Source organism: Vanellus vanellus (assembly GCF_965231255.1).
Source record: "Vanellus vanellus genome assembly, chromosome: 3".
Taxonomy (NCBI): Eukaryota; Metazoa; Chordata; class Aves; order Charadriiformes; family Charadriidae; genus Vanellus; species Vanellus vanellus.
This window is the reverse complement of record NC_138907.1, coordinates 54,613,834-54,634,891: the sequence shown is the minus strand read 5'-3', so window position 1 is coordinate 54,634,891 and position 21,058 is coordinate 54,613,834. Positions and strand designations below refer to the sequence as shown.

The window sequence follows — 21,058 nt, the reverse complement described above, 5'->3', positions numbered from 1 at the left end:
ACATGACTCATGGTTACTCCTGATCATAATGAACTGAAAACACTACTTAATAGAATCTGTGCTCTGTTACGGGAGACACATTGGATGAAAAAGAGTGGGAAAACGCAGGTAATAAGCCCAACTACTATAGCAGAAGACAATCCAATAAATCCACATTTTTTTTTTGCTAATAAAAGAACCCGCAGAACCTTGTAACTCTAGGGGAAATCAGCTCTATTTCATCAACTCCATTTACATTCTGGTCTGAATTTGTTTTTCTGTGCATACAGATATTTCACCACTGTTGTTTAAATTACATACCGGTTATCCTAATTATTTACTTGTGAATGAGTTAAAATTCTTAAGAATGTAAGCAACGACCAGATAAAAAAAGTGAAAGTGGAATTTGTATGAAGGAAGTAACCCACTCTTCTTAAAGTCTCCTAGAAACTTCCTTAGAAACATAGTGTTTGAAATTTCATTAAGAAAATATTGTGTTGTAAAACTAATTTTACTAGCTATTGCAGGCAAACCTCTCATACAATTTTTGGTTAGGACCTCTTGATTCTGTTTATTCTTTTTCCAGCTACACACCAATATTTAAATATCCCAGTAAACAGTAATTACTCAGGGGAATAAAACGCGACATATTTCCAACCACGTTTTCATGAAGCAAGCAAAGTGTTGGACCTGAAAGCAAAGATCATGCACCTCTCAAAATATTAAAATGCATTACTAGAATATTATGTACTCTTTACTATAATATAGCAATAGTAAAGTGAGTCCTTTTCCTCTGACACGTTCTCACCTTTATAGTGTGCTGTAAGTACAAAAACACTGCAATTATATTTAATATTCCGGCTTTATTTTTAGAAAACAAAAGTGAAGTCCAAGTTCTCTCAGAGGTGAATACTTCTACCCATTTCTACAGAATCTGAATACTGCCCACATAAAATCAGCAGCACTAGCAAATCCCTGGTAACTTCCAAAGAGAAAGGCAGGAAGACAAGCCCTACTAAACATATAAAAAAGAAATCCTGGCAGAATATTTAGGTGACAAAAGACTATGAAAAAATTTAGACCTCAAATAATGCAAAAACAATCCTTTAGGAACGGTCAGTATATTGGTACTCACAGGTATACAATACTCCACCATTGGGTAATGCAATTTATGCCCCTTTGCTGTACGGCCAGAAAAGAAACAGCTCTGACAGACGTCGTAGTTGAAATGTTTTAAGCTCCGGTACCTATGGGGACAGTAAGCGAAGTAATTAGAGCTTCCTAAGTTTAGTTCTAGTATTTACTTGCTATTAAGCCTCACGAAGCAGTTTATTCTTGGAAACGGTGTCGTGTGCTTTTCAGCAGCAGCAACACAAGGACGTAGTGAGTTTGTTGGGATTAGCTTAGAAAGCACCTCGAAGTGTGGGGATGTGCGCGACCGGGACATGGCACGGCCGACACTCGTGACGGCTGCAGACCCGGGGGCAGCGGGGCCACTGCAGCAGCTGCACGGGACACAGGAAAGCTGCAGCCCTCTCAGTCCGCTTCACACGACCTTCCTACGCTACGTAGGTCACCTCATTGAATACCTAAAACAAATTCCTGCCTCCTATAGCCATACAGAGAGCCAACATCAATCAGCTGTTGCCCAAGTTGCTTTGAAGCAGAACGATCTTACAGGCATCAGCTTCATGGGTGGAGTGTGAAGAATTTACAATTTTAAACTTCACACTGATTTAAAACCATATTGCTTTAGTTTTTCTTTTCCTCTCTTCAGTATTCGGAGAGTATCAGAAAACATTTATAAACCAGACTGGTTTACTTTTATATGCTTTTACATTTACCAGTTAGTTTAAATGTTTTTACATCATTTTGATGCTCAGAAATTCTAAACACGTTTCAGAAAATAACGCTCTTGAAAAATCATTAATTGTAAAAATTATATAAAATTAAGTTTTAAAAAAATATTGATTTATTTACTTTTTTTACTTTATTTACCTTTTTTTTAAGAGCATGTATATGTATAAACAAGGTAACAAACTTATACATTATACCTTGTATTAAATGTAGCCACCACCAGGAGCACAAGTTTTTTGGGGTTTGGTTTTTTTTTTTTTTTACTAAAGCTGACTAAAGCAACAATTCAGCTCCAGCTTCTGCCCACTGTTGTTTATAGTATGGTTGTTCTGACTGGATGAGGTTATATCATTTGTATGAAACTAAAATGAGCTAACTGAACCAAATTGAATAGCTACTGAATAGTTAAAGTTTAAATTAAATTGCTTCCTGAGAGCAGTTTTCAGAACCAATCCACATTTTTCCCCTGCTGAGTTTTATGTTTTGTTTTGCAAGACAATACGTGTCTATAAATGTAAAGGTTCGCTTTTAAGGATGCTGATGCAACTGTTTATAATCTTTACGCAGAGTCTGTGTATTAAATGGCCACATCTACCTTCTGCTAAGATGCTAGATGCTTTTGTTGTTGCAGATCTCTAACTTCATTGTAGAAATTATTTAGAATGAGCCATTCTTCCTTTCTTTTCTATCTCTACACCCTCCTTCACACAAAATATTTCAGTACAGACAAGATTCATTAGCCCCAACTTAGGCATCTAAAAGATATCTGAGCTGGAGCTCTGTCACGCTGCACTCCCTCGGGCATTAATTAAGAAAAATAGGAACATTTAGAGGAATTTCATCTCCTCTTAAGACAGGCAACGAAGTTTGATCAGATTAGTTACTTTTGGAAGTACTCACATATCTATATTTATCGTAAAAGAGGTTTGCTAGCTCAATCTTGTAAGACTGACTAAAGCCAGCATGACTAAAACTAGGTGAGATGAGTCTGACCTCAGGATTCACATTATTATCCATAATGCCATGGTGGCCTCACCATGGGCAGCAGATCCCATCTTAAAGCAGGACAGTGGTGGAAAAACAAACAGGAAGAACTGCACTTGTTGGATGACGTAAAAGTATGGATATTTTCAGAGAAACCTTGCACCCAACTCCCCTCCCCTTACCTAAAGCCAACAATTGGACACTCTTTACAGATGTTGCACTTGGCCTGATGTTTTGCCGTTTCTGCAGCTGCCACACGGTGTAGAACTGGTAGCCATACCATAGACTGTGGCTCTAAGCGCATCCAATCTATAAATTGCTCTACAGTTATTTCTGGCTTATTGTGGTTCTGTGGAGAGAAAAAAAAGACAACCACATCCAAATTAAAAATAAAAACAAAACACAAAAACCCAATTATAAATGAAACAAAACACAACCTATGTCAATCCTTTCCATGCCAGGTTAATGTAAAACTAGTTACAGGATACAAGAAACAACCTTGATTAAAATGCAAATAAAGAAAACAAGTTAGTAAGAATACAGAGGAGCAAACAGCTGTGATAGAGTCGACAGATGGTAACAAAGATGGAGTACATAGTAAAGGAGTAATGGAGTCCACGGTAAAGCCATCTTTGAACTGAATGGACTTGAGAAAAAAATAAGGGAGCCTGAAAGGGAAGAACGTTCTGCAGTTCAGACATGCTGAAGACATGGTTGCCTTTTGAATTAAGATCGATGCCAGACTGCTGAAAGTCAGTAGTGCTTGCACGTGTCTACCAATTGCCACGAGACTCATGCAATTCTTTTTATTACATACCGAGCCCGTGGTATTCTTTCAAGTTAGCACATTAAACAAACACTCAAATAGACACATAAATAAATAAATAATGAGAGAGAAAGAAATCTGCCACTTGTAGGCAATCACTGCCGGAATAAAGCAGAGCTAAAGTATTGGTATGAGTGTTTTAAGAAGCAGACAGACAGACTTCCACATTCTCAAGTTGTAAGCACCAGAGGAGCCTAGTGGTAAAGGTATTATATTCACCAACTTTGTCAGCAATAAGAACAAAGGTCATCTTTCCGAGCTCACCGGAAGTAATAGAACACAACTTAAAATGAAAGTTATTCTTAAATGGTAACACATGCCGAGAAGCAACGCTAGGGTTCTTAACCTATTCGTGGTCCAAGTTGATTTTTGCCAGTCAGAGGGAGCAGCATGAAAAAAAAAGAATAATGCGCTTTCCCCACCAGCAAAATACTTGTTTTCACTTGGCTGGGATAACTGTCGTGCAACTGCACTTTCTCTATGCTCTCTTAGTGACCAGGGACTGAACTTGAGCTATTTATGTGGGAGAAGGGATGCAACCTCATCATCGGTATAATCATAACACCACATCACATAATTAAACGCTACCTTGCTAGTACCCTCCCCGGGAGATGGGGCAGACCTTGAGGGACATAAAGATCATTCCTCTGTGACAGAAAAAAATCTGCCACTAACAAATGAATAATCTATTTCAGTAGGACTTAAACCACTCGAGGACAGTGATAGATATGTCAAGCACCATCCCTTACTGTATGAAGCAACAATGTTAAAACCTCAGGGGAAGTTTTACGTGGTTAAGTGGTCAAATCAACTTCCATAACTATCTCCCAAATTATTCACGATCTGGACAAAAACTCTTCCGATTCCAATCATCTCAGGCTCCAGAAATGAATCTAATAGTTCTGGAAAAAGTTATCACAACTGAATTTGTCAGAGCACTGGATGAAAATGTAGAAATGTCCATGAAAGAATGGCAAAAGAAAAATGCTCTAGAAATTCACTATAACATTTAATGTTTGATTCAATAAAATCAGAAATATTAAAGTCAGCAGTTTTATATATGTCATAGTGAATTTTTAATCCATATATAATTTCTGACAATGCTTAAAGCAGCCACTTTCACAGAAATAATACACTCAAGCAGTATAGATATCACTAGCAAACAGCCAGAGCCTTAGGCACCCTTGACAAAGTCTGAGTTAGGCTGTGTTCAATTACGACATCCTCTTTTTAATTCTCATCTTCTTTAAACAGACAGACACTCCTTGCAGCCTCATTAACCCCCGGCATGTAGCGTGGAGCTGAACAGCAGGCTGTAAGACAGCTTTATTCCATGTTCTGATCTGCTGCTTAAAGGCTCACGATATATAAACGACTATGCTTGAAGTTTTGTGCAACTGCAAGCTCTTTTGTCAATAAAAGAATGCTAAATAATTTCCTGATGCACAAGGTCAAAAGTTACTACCAACATCATTCTCTTCTTCTGTTGAGATCATGTCTTGTTCCAGCAGGGAGTAGCACATTGTTCTCACAGTATCAGGTTGCTCTGAATGATGCAAAGCAGGATAATTGGATGCTACAAAATTTTTTAATAGCTTTCAGAGCAGCCAATATTGTCAAAACCAAAGATTTATATATTCTTTTTGCTAAAACGCAATTTTTTTGATCCTCTCCTAAACCATAAACCATCTTTTACAGCTGCATTTTCACAGTAACTTCCCACATTGAGTTGCAGGAGCACATTCATTTCTGTTCAAAAACTCAATGGATGCTTTTAAATTCCTCTCTTCTTTCCACACCATGCAAAAGCGAATCTTAAGACTTCAGCCAGAAGGGTTTTTTTTCACATGAAGGTCTTCGTTATCTTACCTGTTGGAAGCAGCTGCGCACGCTGGGTTCAATGTTGCTGCCGCCGAAGGCCGCCACTTCCCCAAGCTGCCGTGGGATCTGGATAGCGTCGTGAAGCAGCAGGCCCAGCTGCCTCTGGTCGCACATTTCTGTGGGGCCCGCCACCTCCTTGAAGAGGTCTGCAACAGCGACAAGAGGCACCGGCTCATTTCGTTCCCACGTACGAAATGTCCCGTTTCCCTTTTATTCAGTGACGCTGCAGCTCGAGCTTTATAATTTTTGCAAACCAGACGGGGTTACAGACGGCCACTCTCCCATTTACAATAATTTACCCGCATCTTGGTTACTTTAACTACATTTTCTTGATCCGTATCCATACAAATGAGAAAAGTAAGGCCAAGTGAATGAAACTATACTGCGTCTTATGGCATCTCTCGATAAAACTGTACATTGCAACTCCTGTTTTACCTAGGAGCAGCTGTGTGACAAAAAAAGAGACATCACAAAATTAGAACACCTTTTTGTTCTAATCCATCGTTACCACATTGCCCTCCTAATATTTACTACGTTTTCAATGTTATCACGAGGGAAGAAGGAAATAATTTTTCAGCAAGCCATATTTTAGGCTAAAGTCTACGCCATCCTTTGGTTGGTTGGGGACAAAAGCACATTTGCTCCGAACTGAGACTAGAAAATCGCGGGAGTCACAGCCACCCACGTGACATAGTTTAAAGCAAGAGCAGCAGCCAGCAAGACAACTCAAGCTTAACATTAATCACATTTGCTTCCCGGATAACCACGTCTGCTTCCACATACTTTCCCTTGACTGATTCCTTTTTCCTAAGGTAGGTGTCAAGCCCCACAGTATAAGCGGCTGTTTGGGGATGACTGTAACAGCAGGAAAAATTGAGGCTGAAAGGGATCAAGAAAATTGTTCCAGATACAGACGCTTGCTGGGAAGAAAGATACTGCTTGTACCCACTTAAGAGCCACAATAAATAAATAGGCCTGTCTACAGGACAGATAATATTTCTTAAGTGCTGTCTTAACACTTTTATTTGACTGAACATTTTGAACTGTTAAAACTTTCAGCTAAAATTTTTAACGTGCTTCTGCCAATAATCCTTCATTTGTGAACTTTGTAGCTGCGTACATTAATATTCAGTCTCAAGATGAATCTCTCCTGAAAATATCTTAAACACTGAGTTCATCTCAAATATTTCTAAATTCTGTGATTGGTCTAAATTACAGAAGACGTGGAAATGAATTCTTTGTGTTCATTCCAGTTGGCTTTTACGTTCTCCTTTTGTGCTCAGTGGCTGACTTGGATTAAAGCTCCAAGTAATCTTAAAAAAAAAAGGGAAAAAAAATCTGTTTATACTATTCCTCTACTTTTCATGTTTCCCACCAGAACAACCATTACTAGACTAGAAATAAATGAAATTTGAAAATTTAGTCTGACTGCACTTCTGATTGAGAAACAGACAAGCTTTGTTCAAAAACACTCAAGAGAAACTCTTTTATTTCGCTCTGTAAATTGTTTTGCCCTTCATTTGGAGCAACTGTCAAGCTTTGTCAGTGTGATTCTGAAAGTCTGGTCATACTTTTTTCTTGGCAAAGGGGGTTGAGGCAGAAGAAACGATTTCCACAAAAAAAGATCCAGATGACTGAATTAATTTTTAGAGGGTGTGGTATTTTTCTCACCCCTTTCTCGCCTAGTCAAACGAATGCTACAGCAGTTTCAGAGGTTAGTAGTGAGAAAAAAAGCCCACAGACAACAGCGGTGACAGAACCAGTACTGCCTGACTGCAGGCTCATCTTGGCAATCCCAGACCCTGGCTAGCTTCTTCAGCTGTGGTTGGAACAGTTTTCCAGTTTCTAAGAGTCAGTTTAAAAAACCTGATAGGATAAAAAACCCCAAACCTCTTGTATTCTTTCTGTTTGCATCAGTCTAAAGTGGAAACAGGCACTGAAAGAAGAACAGTTCATTAACTGCTGTAACTGGGAGGAAGATGAAGTAATTTCTCAAGTCCTAAACCTTCAGTTGTTTGGGGAGTTAGTAAATAGAGGAAAACCGATGCGGCGGGAGAGGGAATATGGAGAGTGATCAGCTAGCTGGGGTTGATCTGAGTAGCAAATCAGCAAATACCTTTGAAGAGCTCAAACTCATCCAAAACACTCTACTTAAAAAACAAATGAAACTTAACACTGGCAGCTGTGCCATAACCCTTGAGCATCTAAGCGCAAGGGAGTTCATGGATGGTATCCCCTTTCCCCAAAACCCTCAATGCCTTCAGTGTGACACATGGGAGGAGAAGCTCCTCAACTGAAGGCATGGAAAGCCAAAATGTTCTTGCTATCTGACCAACCTGTTTAAAGTAACACACGAGCTATTCCCTGGCAAAGGGGGCATGGTGAGAGCAGCCCTCAAGTGGCAGACACATGGGCGGAGGGCTTATTTAAAGTCTGACAGGGCTGCAGCCAGACACCATACTTGCCCGTGGAAAAGGTATCCTGCGTGTCACCCACCAGCAATGTCAGAAGCCACAAACTCTTACAAATGGAGTTTGTTAACATGTACATACATGTTACATGAGTTTGTAGATAAAATGCATTGTTATAAAGGCTAAACTGTACAAGGGACTCTACCAAAAGCACAAGAAGAATGACTGGGGAAGCAAAAGAAAAATTATTCAGATCTGAGCCACGGGGGGAAAAAAAAACAAACAAACAAAACAGAAACAAGAAAAAAGAAAATCAGGTAATCTTAAATTCAATTCAATCTCGCACCAGTATTTTGAGGATGACAGCCAGTGGGACTCAAACAGCAACTTAGCTGGACAACCTGAAAAACGTACTTAATGGCTGGTATAGAAGGGGATACTTGAAAATGTTGAAAAATGTATTAAATTCTTACCAAAATGGTAATAAGATAGTAGTAAGATGTCCACGATACACCAAGACATTAAATCACAAACCTAGTACTGTCAAACCTGAATCATCCAAGCAGCTCCAAGGAATCTAGTGATAAAGACTTCATAGTTACACCAAAATATAATTTAAAATATGCAAAATGGAAAATGTACCATCATCTATTCATGTGCATTGTCACAAACAGGATGCACATTCTTTTTTCTTCCCCCCTTTTTTTTTTGGAAGCATCAGTGTTAGTTTCAAATGGTTTGAAAATTAACAAGATAAACATATCATTAAAAAAAAAATAATCACATTCCAAGGACGTTGTACATCACTTGAAATTTGAGCTGCTTCACCACTGAGATTTTTCAAGTAGCCCTTCTTCTTCACCTCAAATCCTACAGTTTTTATGCATTAAATGAATTAAATGATACAACCCAAAACCTACAAGACTACACACCAAATAAAACTCCCATGCATCTTTTCCTTTTTCTGCTGCCAGTCTGGGCTTCCTGTGTTAAAAATGAGCCTAGGTAAGAGCAAAAAGCACACAAATGTACTCCCAGTTATTACACAGGGCTATATGACTCTTCTCCACCTCTAAAACTGAAGAGAGGGAACATAAAATTTCTGCTGTCCCTCAGGAAATCCATACACTCTGAGACATCATTTCTCGCCTGATTGCACGACCAGATGCAAAACCTGCTGTGAATAATCACATATGCAAATTAAAATTTTTACTGATACCAACATTTGCTGATATGATTGAAATTTACCTTCCAAGAACATTTTTTCACAGTATTCAGAAATCCTGTAACAATGTATGAACAACTGGCGGCAGAAAGGAGCAATGTTTTGTTTATTGTATTCTGAATATTTTGGAACTAAGATACTGCTACCTTTTTCCCCGTGCACCCTTTTTTTTTTTTTTCTTTTCTTTTCCATTTTTTAAGTCTAATTCTACACCCATGAACTGAGCAGCGCACCCGGGTGCTGGCACTGGAACACTGTCATCGATATCATTAAGCCTCTAACAGTGTATCCGTCACGCTATTGCATCAGGGTTGACTGATTCCCACTCCCAGAAGATACAGGAACGACGTGAGAGTAAGGTCAGGTCTGGGAACACCCAGATCTGCCCCTACCCTCTTTTGGGGAGTAAGGAGAGCATAACATGGATAGAGCCAGACCATGTCATTGGCCTCACCAACAAAAAGACGCCCTGGACTATGTGCTCTACAAGCATAGATGTAACTGGGGCACAGCAACTCAATTACATTTGCAGGTCCATTTTTATTCACAGGAGCATCCAGGTGTGTGCTTGAAGTTGGGCATGTCTTTAATGTTTTCAAGAATAGATAGTCTTTAATTGAGGCTTCAATGTTTCTTCTAAAGTAATTGGGACTTTTTTAATTAAGGATTCATTCTCGTGTCAACCCTGAAGTCTATCGTCTTAAAGAGAAGTTTAATTAAATTTAAAAAAAAAAGTCAGAGAAATTTCTCTGGCAAAACACATTTAAAAATGTGTCAACTGAAAAGATAGTACCTATACTGTAAATGAACGGATAATTAACAAAATTCCTATTTTTACTGAAAACGAATGTCATTAAAGGTGGCTGTTAAAACCAAATAAAAATAAAAATAAAAAAAATAGAAAAAGGCTTCACATTAAAGAAAGAAAAAAGAACAAAAGCTTGATTTCCCCGAAAAGGTAAGAGAGAAAGACGAAGGGCAATTGCACTGGTAAACTGTCAGTTTACCATATTATTTCATAAACTCAATGTCTCAGCAGCCCAGAAATTATATTTCTTCAAGATGATACCTGAAGGGCTTCTCTCTGGGAAGGATGAGGTAGAAAACACTTGAGCAGACAGTCTGGTTAAGCATTTTACAAATGATTGAAGGGTTCATCCAAAAGTTTTTAAAACCAAAAACTTGCCAATTGTACAACCAACTACTCTGAGAACAGTATGCCTCTCACTTTGTTTAATCACATCATTTAAAGCATGATACGTGCTCTGCTAAGGGCTCCAGCTGCAACCATACACAACTGCCACACTCGGAGAAGCCTGGGATTGACGATGCCTCAGAAAAGCTTAAAAGAAGTATAGCTAAAAGGAGAAGCAAATTTCAGGAGCTGGTGTGAGAAAGGGAAAAATCAGAAGGCAGATAATTCAAATTAAGCACCCAGGTTTGGGGGTACAGCTCTTCTTTCCAAGTGATTTATTGTCATTGTTTCAGTTGGGATACAGTCAACTTTTTTATTAGCAGATGGTATAGCGCTATGTTTTGGACTTGAGATGAGAAATACTTTTGATAGCACACTGGTGTTTTCAGCTGTTGCTAGGCAGTCAAGGTCTTTTCTGCTCCTTATATTGCCCTGCTGGCAAGTAGGCTGGGGGTACACAAGAAGTTAGGAGGGGACACAGCTGGGATACCGGACCCCAACTGACCAAAGGGCTATTCCGTACCATGTGATGCCATGCTCAGCATATAAAGGTGGGGGAAGAAGAAGGAAAGGGGGACATTCAGAGTGATGGCATTTGTCTTCCCAAGTAACCGTTACATGTGATGGAGCCCTGCTCTCCTGGAGATGGCTCAACACTTGCCTGCCGATGGGAAGCAGTGAATTAATTCCTTGTTTTGCTTTGCTTGCTTGCGTGCATGGCTTTAAATCTACCTATTAAACTTTCTTTATCTCAACTCACGCATTTTTCCTCACTTTTACTCTTCCGATTCTCTCCCCCATCCAAACTGGGGGGAGTGAGAGAGTGGCTGTGTGGTTCTAACTGCCAGCTGGGATTAAGCCGCAACATTTATTTTCTTGAAATTACTTAGCATTTCTATTGTGGTTTTCACCTGAGGATCTGAAAGCTCAACATCACAGAATCATAGAATACCAGGTTGGAAGGAACCTCAAGAATCACCTGGTCCAACATTTCTTGGCAAAAGCACAGTCTCGACAAGATGGCCCAGCACCCTGTCCAGCTGAATCTTAAAAGCGTCAAATGTTGGGGAATCCACCACTTCCCTGGGATTATTCCAGTCTCTGATTGTTCTTATTGTGAATTTTTTTCCTCATGTGTCCAATCAGACTCTCTCCAGGAGTAACTTGTACATATTACCCCTCCTCTTTTTCACGTGACTCCTTGTAAATAGGAAGTCTCCATCTTCTTTGTAGCCACCCTTAAAGTACTGGAACATGATGATAAGGTCTCCCCTAAGCCTTCTTTTCTCAAGGCTGAACAAATCTAATTCTCTCTGCCTTTCCTCATATGGCAGGCTTCCCAGTCCTTTGATCAGCTTTGTGGCCCTTCTCTGGACCCCCTCCAGCCAGTCCACATCTTTTTTGTATAGCAGGGACCAAAACTGAACACAATGTTCCAGGTATGACCTGACAAGCACCGAGTAGAGTGGGATAATGACTTTACCTCTGCTGGTGATGCCCTCGTTGATGCAACCCAGCATCCTGTTGGCTTGCTTTGCTGCTGCAGCACACTGTTTGCTCATATTGAGATATCAGTGACAGTGATATCAGTTTGCTCATATTGAGATATCAGTGACAGTGAGATAGATATGACGAAATTTCTCTCAACAGTAGACTTTTGTCACACCCTACTAATCATCAAAACAAGCAAGAGCGTTTGCACCAAAGATCAGTCTGTGACACAGCCAGTGGCAGACAACCCCAAAACGCTGACTGCATAACCACTGCAAGCCAACAACCTGTACGTGACACTGTTATTTCCTGCCACCTTCTGCAAGATTCCTTTCAGACTCAAGAGTTTTGTTTTGTGACAATTTTATGGTTTGTAAGCACAAAACAGCTGACAAAGATACCAAAGCCAGGCCAGAAGTAACAACAACAACAACAAAAAGGTGGTCTTTTCTGACTATTAATTCTCCGCTTTGAGAAGATGAGCAACTATTTCAGTTTCAGATGTATTTCAGGTTGAAGTTATGACCACTTGGTACAAAAGTCTCCTGAGACTTTTTCTGCACCGATTTTTCACGACTTTTCACAGCAATCTTCAGGAAAAAGCTCACCCTGTTAGCTTGGGTTATGCAAATCTGCTGCCATTTTTATTTTAGTACTAGACACAAAGTAACAACATAAAAACGGATCCAGCCTAGTCATTTCCTTGTTCTGCTTCCCTCCTGCATTCAGTAACTGTAAGTATGCCAATTAATTACTGACAGCAATTTAATGTGAGTTTATTCCCAGGTTTGGGGTTTTCTTTTAACCATCTTTTGGTAGGGTTGTCATTCTGTTATCCATAGCCTAACTAACTCCCATATTTATGAAAGCTTTTTATTCACACCAAATGGCAAATTACCTCCTGAATTGTCATTACTGAATAAAGGTACGTCTGCCAAGCTCTTTTAGTTATGGACTAATTCACAGATATGTTAAATGACATAAGAAAACTAAAAAAAACCCAAAGTCTTAATGTGGGCTTAAGTTCAGATGCCAAAATATGCCCCTAAGCATAACATACCTGTGCTTTTGCTCAATGTTAAGAGCCATGATTACCTACAAATGCTTCTAAGGAGAGCAAAAATTGTTGCAGAGCTCCAGTGGTACCTGGCAAATTCAGTCTCTGTACATTTTACACGTGTTTCCAAAATGCGTTAAGGAACTACTGCAAAGAATAATAATTTTAAGATGATGTGGGTAATATGTAACTGTCCATCACCTAGGATGCTCTTATGTAGTGCTTAATCTCTTGTTCTGTATTTTTCAGGGGGTTTTGCCACAAAGTTACTCAATTCTCTTTGGCTCCCGCAATTGTTTTTGTGAAATATTTCTATATTATTTAGTATTCCTCAAGCTTGTGAGATTACTTAAATCAACATAATTTAAAATTTCATTGTACAATTCTGGCAGGAAGCACAGATACTGGAAAACTATTTTCAGAGTTCAGATCAACTTTCTCGTAGACCACAAAATACAATTGCTGGATTTTGATGTATTTCCTTGCTTTATCAGACATATCAATCTGTTCCAATCAACACCAACTTGCTTGCTTTTTTCCCTTAACAAACCATACACACACACGAGAACAGAATCAATCAAATAGAATACTTCTCTAGCTTCCACGCAGCTACATTCTCCTTTGGTTTTGGGGAGTGCAATACTGTGCATTATGGCAATGGATAATTGACCTCAATACTTTCCAGTCAGCATATAAATCCTACTTTCTCCATTGTTACTGATGATAATGAAAAACAACCATTCTATTTTACTTAGAAGAAAACTGTCTTGCTACAGGCATGAGAAATGTCTTACTACAAATTTTGCTACAATGGGTATTGTTATTGTACACGACTTAATTATATGTTGTAAGCATTTTATAAAATACATTCTTCCTTACATCTGTACTTCTCTTCCAGAAGGCCCTTAGAAAGAGACATCAAGCCAATTTTCAGGGACTGCACTCGAATTTTTCCAGTTCGGCCACTGAAATTATAAAGATAAGACAATTTAATACAGTTTAATTTTATTTCATTCCAACTCAAGTCTATTCAAAATGCAAAGGCATTGGTGAGTTCTACTTCAAATACACTTCAAATCTCAAAACAAATTAACACTACAAATCACATTAAGAATACTTCCATTACAAAAGCTCAACTTGCCTTCTAAGTGGTTTACATGTCAAAACAGTTTGTATTACTCCAAAAGGGCAGATATTTAGCTCTGTAAAGCTCTCAACATGATTTAATAATGCGGTATACACAGAAAAAATACATGAGCACACAGCAGGAAAGCCTATTACCCAGTGTGAAACACAAGGTCTGCAAAATAAAACCAAGTTTTCATATCACAGTAGTTAATTAATTCTTTTTTTTTTTCCATTTCATTTGTGTCTTTTATGTTTAAAATGCTCTGATATACATGTGTACCAGGACATAAACATCCAACCACATGCAGTAATTAAATGATGTGGAGCTGTTGTTCTTTATAAGCAATGTGTCTTTAGACTCATCTTGTCCGACATGAAAAAAACCATAATGCCCAAACCCAAAAAGCCACACATCCAAACTTAAGCAACTTAAGAACAGATAAGTGGGTACCAAAGCAAGTGATTTTAAACCTGGAAGACAAATACTGTTCAAAAAGATAAACCCAAAAGCAATAAAACCAAGGTACATGGAAAAGGACAACGTTAAAGTTCAAAAGATCAATGCAGAAACATATTCTTAAAAGATCTGATGATATCTTCTTTCAAAGACCGAAAAACACCACACAATTTGTCTTTAGATGAGACATGGCAAACAAATCATGAGAATAGTAGTGAAATTGCATACATTATACACAAATCCCTGCATTTAAGGTTAGCTGGGTCCTTCATCAGCAAGTAAGACAATACTAAAGCTAATATCACCCCAAACATTACTTTGGTCCCTTCTGTCACGCAGAAGTGATATATCCTTTATTTTGAGTGGTTATTAGATATCTCTTTCTGTCCTAGCCATTCAACATATGGTCTGCCATCTGATTTACTTCACAAATGTTGTGCTGAATACAAAATTATTAATTTACTCCTGGGCTCTCAGTAAATTAGCTAAGCACCTTACAAATATTAATGCATTTGTCTTCACAACCAAGACCTAATCTAGTGAGACTAGACAGTATTATCTTCTCTATTCCACAAGCTCAACAGAGAGACTGAGAAATTATTGCCAAATTAATCAAAAATACCCATTACTTTTACTACCCATTTTGAAATTCAGGACCCAATTTTCTAGAATGTTATAAAAGTGCCACCTATTTTATGCATTCAAGCTTAGCTTCAAATTACCTCTTTCAATCACAGACACTACATCATTCTGGCATACCTTAATGTGTAATTGGCTCATTTTGCAACCTTGATAAAAGTTCTTTCACCATTCTTTCCTGTGTAGGGTTGTCTGTGTTTTAACTTTGTATTCAATGGAAAAACAAAGCAGAACATTCATTTGGTTTTGATTTACCTCAGGACTGAGTTAAAAAAAAAAATCTTTTTCTTATATGTTTAAGCAGAATTTCCTGTGTTTCCTATCGGCCTGTCACTGAGCACCACTGAGAAAAGCCTGGCTCCATCTTCTCTGCTGCACCCTTCGGATATTTATGCACATTGATAAGATCCCCCTGAGACTTCTCTTGTCCAGGTTGAAGAGTCCCAGATTTCTCAGCCTCTCCCGATACATCAAATACTTCACATCCTTAATCATTGTCATGGTACTTTACTGGACTTGCTCCAATTTGTCCATGTCTCTCTTGTCCCGGGGCGCCCAGAACTGGAACCAGCACTCCAGGTATATCTCACCAATGCCGAGTAGGGGGGAAAGGATCCCCTCCCTTGACCTGCCAGGAATGTTTTTCGTAATACTACCCAGGAGACTGTTGGCCCACTCTGCCACAAGCGCGTGTTGCTGGCTCATGTTTGACTTGGTGTCCGCCAGGACCCCCAGGGCCTTTCCTCCAAAGCTGCTTTCCAGCCATTCATCCCCCAGCCTGTAATGGTTATGGGGTTATTCCTCCTCAGGGGGAGGATTTGGCATTTTCCTTCACTGAACTTCATGAGGTTCCTGTTGTCCACCTTCTCCAGTCTGTCAAGGTCCCTCTGAATGGCAACACAACCACCTAATTGTGCTGTATGTACCAACAACTGAAAATCAAGGTCTTATAGTGGGAAGGTTCAGGAAACTTTTTTAACGCTTGAATCCATGCAGAATTTACGTGTCAAGTATTTCAAATTAAGTGCCAGCACACTATTCAGATACACTTTACAGCAATACAAGTATGCTTGTCATTACAAAATCAATTGATAAGACTGCTTTAAGCAGCTCAGATATTTTTTGCTCAGATCCTAATGAAGGGAAGTATGAACCACTATACCTCTATTAACTGGTTTAGAGCAAACTCACCCATTCTCAGTCAATAAAACAGTGAAAGGCAGTATAAAAATGGCACATTATTGACCTCTGACCTATCTTCAAGTAAAAAATGGCAAAAATGTTATAGCTGCTTGTCAGAAGCACTGTTCTTGTTTAATAAAGTCCATTTGTCCCTCTGGATATATCTGAGCCCTCTTTCCCCAGGCAATACAAAGTCTAAGGATTTGTTGCCCTTTTAATGTGATGCTGACATTATTCTCCTTCCCCAAGCGAACTGGAGCTTTATTGCTTTACTGGGGAAGGGGAGAGCACAAAGAGGCAAGAGGAAGGCGGAAATAAAGAAATCCTTGGGTTTGTAGCCCATTCTGTTGTCTGTACACGTGCACCAGTCAAGCTGTGGCCAATATGCCTTGGGGATGATCCCCTTGTTGAACCTTCATCCACTGCCAATCAGGAGGTGGCACAGAACCTAGAAGTAAAGCAACTTTTAAACCTGCCAAAATAGGCATTAAAAAAAAGGGACACATCATTGCCAGGCATGGTAGGAATGTGCCTCGAAAGCATACACTACAGAGAGGACTAGCTTAGTGGGGAGTCAGTTAATTAGATCATTTAATCAAGGGCATTGGAGGGTACCATGCTGCACAAGTAGAGAGGCTGGATTGGGACTGGAGCACATACAACTTTGTTGCATACCTTGGACTCTCCATCCAAGCAAAGAGCAACCATTCAGCTGTTTCAGAGATCTGACACAGCTGCAGAGAGTATCAAAGAGCTACTTTTCATAAAAACTGATGACTGTCACTACTGTACAATAACATAAGCAACTGAGGAAAAAAAAAAAGGTGAGCTACAAATGGCTGCAGTATCAGAACAGAGAGGGAGAATACTTTTATCTTGTGTCTTACTACAGGAGATACTGGAATTAGAGGATGCAGGAGAGGGAGGGAAGAACAGGTAACACACAGATAACAGGACCGTGAGCCACACCTCATGAGTTTCCTTGCTAATCCCGTAACAACTGCACTCCAAACAAATGAAACTTTGATTCCAACCTCCCTACTTCAGGCACAAGCTGTGTGGAGCACTCGGGAATCACATAGTATAGTTTAGCACTACTCGGCCACAGGAACAGCTCAGTTGCAAAACAGCATGCTACATCCTAAAACTATCTTTCTGCTCAAACACTTAGGAAATTCAATGACAGACATTAAAGCAGGGTTAAAATTATCTGAAGGTATGCGAAGGAAAATGAGTTTAGTGAACTTTCCAAAAACGTTCCGTCATATGCAAACTTTATTCCTTTCTCTAAGTAACGTCCTAATGCAGTTAGGACCCAAAACTCTTTTGACAGGCAAACACCGTCTACACCATAGTCAAAACAGAGGCCTGTGACACCTGTGAATTATAAATGTACTAATCAGATTGTTGAACATAATAATACATAACTATTAGTACCAACAATGGTATGCAAGTATTCTGTAGCATCATGATGGCATAGCCAGACATAATATGTAAGCATTTTACCTAAGTACATGAACAACGTGAATGCCAAAGGGGCAAAGAGTGATGGGCACAGCTGCACACAGGAGTTAGCCAGATAGCAAAAAGTTGCCAGACAGAGGACAAGATCAAGTACAAGAGATTGCAAACAGCAGTACACAATAAGGATGACTGGCAAACCAACAGAAAACAAGATAAGCAGTATCAAGTCCAGAGGAAACCTGTGTCCCCCAAAGGAGGCAGGCAACAGCATGAAAACGTCAGGCACTAGCAACAAAAACTGGAGATGAAAGAAGATGAGCCCCCTTCAGTTCTGACTTCTGTCAAAGAGCTCTCAAGCCTGGTCAGTGTTGACACTACAATTAAGGACTACCAAGGACGGTAGCTATCGGTTGCCTACATAACCCAGCAACAGGAGGCAGCCTGGCAGATCTCTGAAGGTCCCCCCACAGACGCCTCCCCTTGATCAACCGGAGTCAAAGGAGCTCACTTTCCTGCTCCACAGAGGGCCAAGTCCTTCCTAGAGTGCTTCTTACTACTATCACAGCCTGCCAAGCTGCTCCCACAGAGCCCTCTATGAATCAAGGCAGCGATCATCAACACAGGGAACGCAACTGGAGCGCACGCAGAAAATTTCCATCAGCTACTGTCAAAACCAGGGCATGAGGTTAAGGCTGACTGAACAGGTCTCTCTCTCATCCTTCTCATTCCTCAGAAGTTCAGATTTTCCTGAACGTAACATGCTGGTAAGGCCTGGGATATTAACTCAACCTGGTGTTAGAATTTGCCAGGTGTGTAAGTGCAACAATAAATAACAAGGTTTTAATTCTTCAGGGGAAGCCTGGGCCATAGAGGTGATCGTGAATGACAGCTTTGATCATATGGAAAAGGTTAGCATACGTGTAATACCACTGATATCCTTCCTAGACCAATGCACCAAAGAAATCAAATTTTAAAGAATGCATTATCAAAAGTATCCTAACATCACAAAAATCAAGAACATTTAAAAGCTGAAATAAAAGAAGTCAGATAAATGTTGCAAGACTTTGAAAATAGTGCTTGTAAAAGTTTCTTTCTGGACATTGGCTAATTTTGATTGAAATAATGAGTCATCGCCCACAATTAGTACATGTAGTCTATATTATGTATGATAGACTTCAAAATACCCAAACCAACTCAATTCAAGGGGTGTTGAGTTATTCCTTTAGTACCGGAAGCTGTCAGTCCATTTCATATAAATTATTTTTGGAGATTTTAGCAAATTTGACAGTATATAGCCCAGAATAACAACCACCAGCTATTGTTTTTGGATGATTTAAACACAGGGCTGGCCAAATGATTTCATAGCACTTCACGGCTCTCATTGTAAAATGCAATGTGTTTATTTATCATTTCATTAAAAAAAAAAAAAATCTCTGCACTAACGAAAACAAGGAACTTTAACTTTGCAAAATGTTTACAGGGCAGATGTTGCTGCCTGGAACAACCTTTGAGTCCTTGAAGAAGTAAAAGTCACCGAGTAAATTTAATGTTTCTCTTCTCTACTCAGCTTGAAGAATGAATCATTCCTGATGTGTCAGAAAATACCAGAACACAACAGACTTGCCTACTATTTCTAAAAATAAATTGGTTCTCTTTAAGGGCCAAAGACATCTGTAGGTAGGTCTGAAGAACTACCCAGTTTGCCATCAATCTGTGAATCAGTAATTAAATCTCAGGTTAATAGCATGCAACTAACAGATGCTTTTTGTAGGCAGTTTAACGATTTGAAACATTGTATATGTATAACACCAGTGCAATAAACAATGGAAATGCCAAGACACAAATTAGTTCTTTCCTAAAGGCCAATTAAAGAAAAAACCAAAACAGCTCAAAATTGGTGCCTGTTCTTTCAGCTTTTTTTTTTTTATCCTGGGGTGAAGTTGAAAGGGGAGCAAGGAAACATACTGTAAAAGGTAATTTTATCTCAGAAAACTTTCATCCTCCCTTTTTCAAAGTTTTACTGAAGATTAAAGTCTTTTATCAGCTTGAAGAATTATCTACACTAAACCTTTCAACATAATAATCAAGGGGAAATGTTATTGAAAGAAAGGTTTGTTGCTGACTACGTGCATTTTAAATATGAACAGATTAAACAACTGACTTCTAACTGAAGTTATGCAGCAAAGGTAAATTGAAGAAAATGTAATGGATTTGTGATCAGTCTGAAAAAAAAAACAAACAAACCAACCAGTAACTACAAAAAATTATCTGACATTATTAAGTCTCTTATTCTAAACAACCAATAACATTTAACTCAAGCAACCCACTTGATCTACTGCTCTATTTGCAAGTGATCTGTTTATTCACCGACAATACAGAGCTCTGCAAAACAAAAATAATTGCAGGAAGAACTCCCAGTCATTATTTGACGAGCTCTCCAATTTTCCAGCAGTAATGGTGAGAAGTCCAACTGACAGACATGTCACAATATTAAACAGCAATATTTGAATGCCAAAGCATAATAGGTTGCCAGCAAATAAATGATAAACGGTCGTACTCTGTTCCCTCATTCCCTTTCCCCTACCACAATATTTAAAATAAAAATAAAATAAAATATCCACAAAGTATAGGACTACTGGTGTGTAATCCTCTGGGGGAAAAAAAGCAAAAAGCTATGAATTATTAGAATTTGGCACTGATTGAACATAGTGAAGATAATGCATACATCAAGAAGTAACAGCTGTCTTTTGCAAAGCCAGGTATAAGAATTTCTATCATTACACGAGAAATACTTTTGCTCTTTCCATCTTCAGCTGGGGAGAAAGGAAAGAAATTTGCTAACCAACTTCATGCAGCTTAGAAATTCTGATTTGTTACTCTGCGTCTAACTCTGACCCAAAGCACAATTCAATTAGACACACTGAAGCGACCACCCCATGTATTGCACTGCTGTGTCTTTAGTCAGCTCCAGAAGAGTTCTGAAATGCCTTTGTTGAAGCAATATAAGGAGATACATTATAGAGAATGGAGGAGCTGACAGAAACCAAGTCTCTACCCAGTTTTTACTATAGAAGGGAGATGAGAACAGTAAACACCGCTAAGAAAAATGAGCAACAAACTCACAACTCAAAAGCACAAGTAAATAAAACCATACTGATCGTAGGTCATGCAGGCTGACATAGTGCAGGGCAGAGAAGTCAGAGTTTGACATTCAGCAGAAGAAAGAAGTGTCTGGGGGCCCAGAAAGGACTGGCCAAAACTCCAAGGGGCTGCTGGAGTGGA

General features: G+C 39.1%; 1 protein-coding gene across 1 annotated transcript in view; it reads right to left on the bottom strand.

Annotated features, from left to right (window-relative positions):
• Positions 1 to 21,058, bottom strand: part of LOC309669917 (utrophin-like) — a 245,502-nt gene that overhangs the window by 31,318 nt on the left and 193,126 nt on the right. Inside the window, exons 25-28 of the mRNA XM_082480714.1 lie at positions 13,786 to 13,871; positions 5,516 to 5,673; positions 3,003 to 3,169; positions 1,115 to 1,226 (exon numbers count right to left, since the gene is read on the bottom strand). Of these exons, the coding sequence (XP_082336840.1) occupies positions 1,115 to 1,226; positions 3,003 to 3,169; positions 5,516 to 5,673; positions 13,786 to 13,871 (523 nt within the window). The remainder of the gene's footprint in view (positions 1 to 1,114; positions 1,227 to 3,002; positions 3,170 to 5,515; positions 5,674 to 13,785; positions 13,872 to 21,058) is intronic.